Source organism: Colletes latitarsis, chromosome 14, assembly GCF_051014445.1.
Source record: "Colletes latitarsis isolate SP2378_abdomen chromosome 14, iyColLati1, whole genome shotgun sequence".
Taxonomy (NCBI): Eukaryota; Metazoa; Arthropoda; class Insecta; order Hymenoptera; family Colletidae; genus Colletes; species Colletes latitarsis.
Genome location: NC_135147.1, coordinates 17961732 through 17965908, shown reverse-complemented (window position 1 = coordinate 17965908; position 4177 = coordinate 17961732). Strand labels below are relative to the sequence as shown.

Sequence of the window (4177 nt, the reverse complement as noted above, 5' to 3'; positions counted from 1 at the left end):
CTATTCGAGAGTTAAGATTTAATAAAAATTTTATTTCGTTAAATGCAAAATGTAATTTTTCATTTTTCTCAGTTTATTTGTTCTGCATATGCACATGATTCATTCTATAGCTGCAAAAATCTTTGCTTATCATAAATGTGCACAAATGCAAAGTGTTACAAAACGATGGAACAAGATAATTAAATCAGAACAAACACGTAAATTCCTCGAGTGAAGCGAAATCAAGAAGTTCTTCACTATTTTTTAATTTGACTTTTTGAATTTAACTTTTTGATTTTTCTTTGTACTGCACTAAGGTTCAAAGTAATCTCTAACGTTAGAAATTGAGAAATTGATCGAGAAAAGAAACCAGTACATCAATTATATAATAATTCGTGAAAAACAAAACTGCATTATTAATTCCACGCAATGTAACGATAAATTAAATTCGAGCCGCAAGTCAGCGTGCGTTAATCTGTGTCATTAATGTGGTTGCTGACAAAAAAAGAAACAGGAGAACTTTTGAAAGTAATGTTTGAATCGAGTATCAGGAAAATCAGCTTTAGGCCCGAAAAGTTGAACGTTGCATTACGTTTTATTTAATAGTGTTTCGGTTCGGCGTTAATCGCGCACGCGCATCACCTACGCGTTTCCAGAGAACGAAACTTCCAATCACAAGCGTATGACAATAATTTTTGGCCTCGAGGAAAGATCGCCCGCGGTATTGAAAAAAAAGGTAATAGCAGCCGCAGCCGATGGTTTTCAACGGATTTCCAAAAATATTTGTACGAAGAGGTCTCTCCCTCGGGAAACGACAATTGAATCAATTTAGAGAACGGGTTTGATAGGCTGAGCGACACGCGAGCGCGTTACACGGTAGGTGTTTTGAAATATTACGCTGGTGTTACGCCAATTACCGTCGACAGGGCACGAAAATCTAATGGACGATTACGGTTAACATCAGATCGCGATATTATCCGGGGGACACAAAGTATGGTCAACAAAGGTTACCCCCGAAACTGTTGCTCCTTGTGAAACATGAAATGTCTACTACGTCCGACAAACGTCATCAAACGAACTGTCATACGAAAATTGATAGTTTAAAAAAAATTTAACATCCATTGTGGAAAATAGTTTGAAAATACTAGACAGAAAAAGCCAACAGATATTTACACGATTTTTTTTTGTTTGATTTGAATGCACAAATAATATTCGAAACACCATGGTATGTAAACATCTATGTGTGAATTTTTCTCAGAATATACGTATAAAATGCAAAAAAAATACATACTTGTATTGAGTTACAATATTGTTCTGGATAACGAGCACAACAGTGAATGTGCATCGTCGTAAAAATTTGTATTAATCGTACAAATTAACTGCTCGCATCAGCGTTGCTTGCTTTGCTACATATATAAATCCCTCAATGCTTCATCGATTCATGAACGAGGAACGAAACCACAAAGTGTTTGTCATACTTTCCAATTATGCTACTTGCTGAAATTGTTGGTCATACACGAGCGAATAATTAATGACGTTCGGGGAAACGCGACATAGAAGTTCGCTTTTGGAAATAATGCGTTGACGACGCGATCCTGGAATCCGATTCAATTTCACAGTTTGTCGGCAGAAACAAGAATAATCAATAACGATCCTTAATAATCACTATTTCGCGGGCTCATGACCAATTGCGGATTATTATACATGCTTCTCAGCGCGTTGCGTGACACGAAAACTTATTCACGTAAATTCGACTAATTCTAAATAATTGCAAATGGATAGGTATATTTTCGGAAACGGGCGCTACGCAACAGTCGTTCGAATTAAAATTATCGTTCTCCCGCAAATCACGGGCACACATTTCGAAATTTAATTCGCAAACTTGGTTTACGTGTTTGGCTAACAAGTACGATCAAATTTTGAAGATGCACACTATGTGGGAGAGATGCGTCGAATTTCTATTTTTGAAATATTAAAAAAAATACATATAAAATACCAGACTGCAATGAACCATCGTTTAAATCACTCAAGTTGCTAGCTTAAATAAACTCAAAGGAGGGACTAACAAACAGTCGTCAAAAAAATCCCACCCCAAGGAATTAAAAATAAAAATATTAATTTCGATGGTTGATGATGATTAAGGTTGAGATAATAGATACTTCTGGTTGGTAGATCGATATAATTTCGTGACAATGTCTATTAATTCACTATTATGTAGAATATTTTCGAGAGAAGCACGTTGAATACCTAATAAAAGAATTTTAATATCGATTGTAAGTTGTTATGAATCAAATTATAGAAAATTCTGCTCATCATCGTAAACATCGTTCATTATCTCAAGAAAAATGATACTTCTATCACGATAAAGCTCAACAGGGGGTTCTGATTTTTATAAATAACTTGAAGACACGAGGATTTACGTAATTTGTTTATTCGATCGTTCCTCGATGTTTAATTGGCAGGCGAACCCTGATAAGGTACGATATTATCGGCGACGATCGCAAATAATAGCTTTATGAATCGTCAAGGTGCAATACACTTTGAAAAAAAGGAAAAGTTTCATCGTCCCCACCAATTAGTTTCTCTTATAAATACAGTAGTCTTCCCAGACTGAATCAGAAAGCTACAAGTTCTACTGAAGCGAAGAAAAGGTGAGCTTTATACTTAAGTGCACATTTATTAATAAACAAGACTATTCTTGCAAACGTTCGTCGGTAAATACTATTTTTCTATTTCGATTAGCAATATATTAACAAAAATGAGGAAACTGTTTGTGATGCTGTTTGCCGCTCTTCTGGTTGTTTCCCTTGTGAACGGCTGCAAACCACCTGGAGTAGTTGTAAGTAAACGCACCAATTGTTAATAATATATGTAAATCTTAATTACCACGTTTTCGGAAAAATTCCGTTTACTGCTATTTATATATATTTGCCAATATCTATTGTGATTCAAGAGATATAAATATTTGTCTTTTAACTCAATCGATTAAATTAGTACTCAAATTTGATGATTGTATATAAAAATTTAAGAACTGAATTAATTCTTTAGAGTTTACGTGGTAATTTATAATTGTAAGTTTAAAATTATCAATTGCCATCTAATGGCATGTGATGACAGAGTAATTATCTTGTGAATAATTATTATAAATCATATTTTCAATTATTTAAACATTTTGTACGATAATAATTACGGAATTTATAAGTAAAATATGATATTTATTCTTGTAAGTTATTAATCAAAGAAAGTAATATTTGGCCTTCAAGTATCTTAACGAATTTCAAAAATACTGTTTGAAAGAATGTGATTAAATTTAATCCAATTGCCCGTTTCTACTTTATAATTTATAAAAAGAATAGTGAACAACTCATAAAGAAATTCAAAAATTGAAGTTGAGGCAATTGATAGTAGATCTGTCAAGGATTGAAAGTACACTATTAGAGTTTGTTTTCATACTTTGTCCTGATGATTGATTTTTACAATTCGTACGACGATTAATTAGAAACTAGTGGTCACTTTGTACGGATACGAATGACTAATTCCTAAGAATACTTTGTCCTAGTGCGCTGACGATAAAGATTGCTGTGCACCGTTAGTATGCAACCCATGGGCTGGCCGATGTACCAAGAAACCTGCTCCACCAACACCAGTAAATCCACCACAAGAACCGTCAGCACCAGCCGATGATTCGCAATAAATGATCAACTGACCGGTATTATATTTTATTCGTAGGCCTACGAATTAATCCTCGAATCCACTTATCTCTATACATTATACCTATTACATTAACATAAAACTGCCAATACATCATTTTAAAAATGTATTTTATTCAGTGTTATTATTTGTCATATCCTCCTCGTTAATACCAAGTCCTTCGATTTGGAATTAAATACGAAAACAATTCGAAATACTCACTCGATCTCATCTGGATTGCTCGAAATATTTATATCATACGCGAAAAGCTTCGTTCAAATACAACATAACGTAAATTTTCCAATTTCTACTTCTCATAAAAAAAGTGTAACAAATTATCATCTCTGCTAAAAATTTATAAAATGAATGTTTAATTTCTTAACGATTAATCAGCTAATCGAAAGAATATAGAAAAAGCTATTCGAGCAAGTTTAATTATCAATTATGATTAATTAAAACAGCTACTTGAATGCCTGTATTTAATACTCATGAATCATTTGTTATAATT

At 33.3% G+C, this 4177-nt stretch overlaps 1 protein-coding gene across 1 annotated transcript; it reads left to right on the top strand.

Annotated features, from left to right (window-relative positions):
* Positions 1-2707: 2707 nt before the first annotated feature.
* Positions 2708-3799, top strand: LOC143350145 (uncharacterized). Its single transcript, XM_076782031.1, has 2 exons — positions 2708-2818; positions 3539-3799. Exons 1-2 carry the CDS (start codon positions 2738-2740, stop codon positions 3671-3673), a joined length of 216 nt encoding a protein of 71 aa, XP_076638146.1. The 5' UTR covers positions 2708-2737; the 3' UTR covers positions 3674-3799.
* Positions 3800-4177: the final 378 nt, after the last annotated feature.

Excerpts from the sequence above, each read along its gene's own strand:
- LOC143350145 (XM_076782031.1), top strand. The coding sequence starts at position 2,738 with ATGAGGAAACTGTTTGTGATGCTGTTTGCCGCTCTTCTGGTTGTTTCC. Across the intron at positions 2,819-3,538 it reads GCAAACCACCTGGAGTAGTT|TGCGCTGACGATAAAGATTG; the intron begins GTAAGTAAACGC and ends ACTTTGTCCTAG.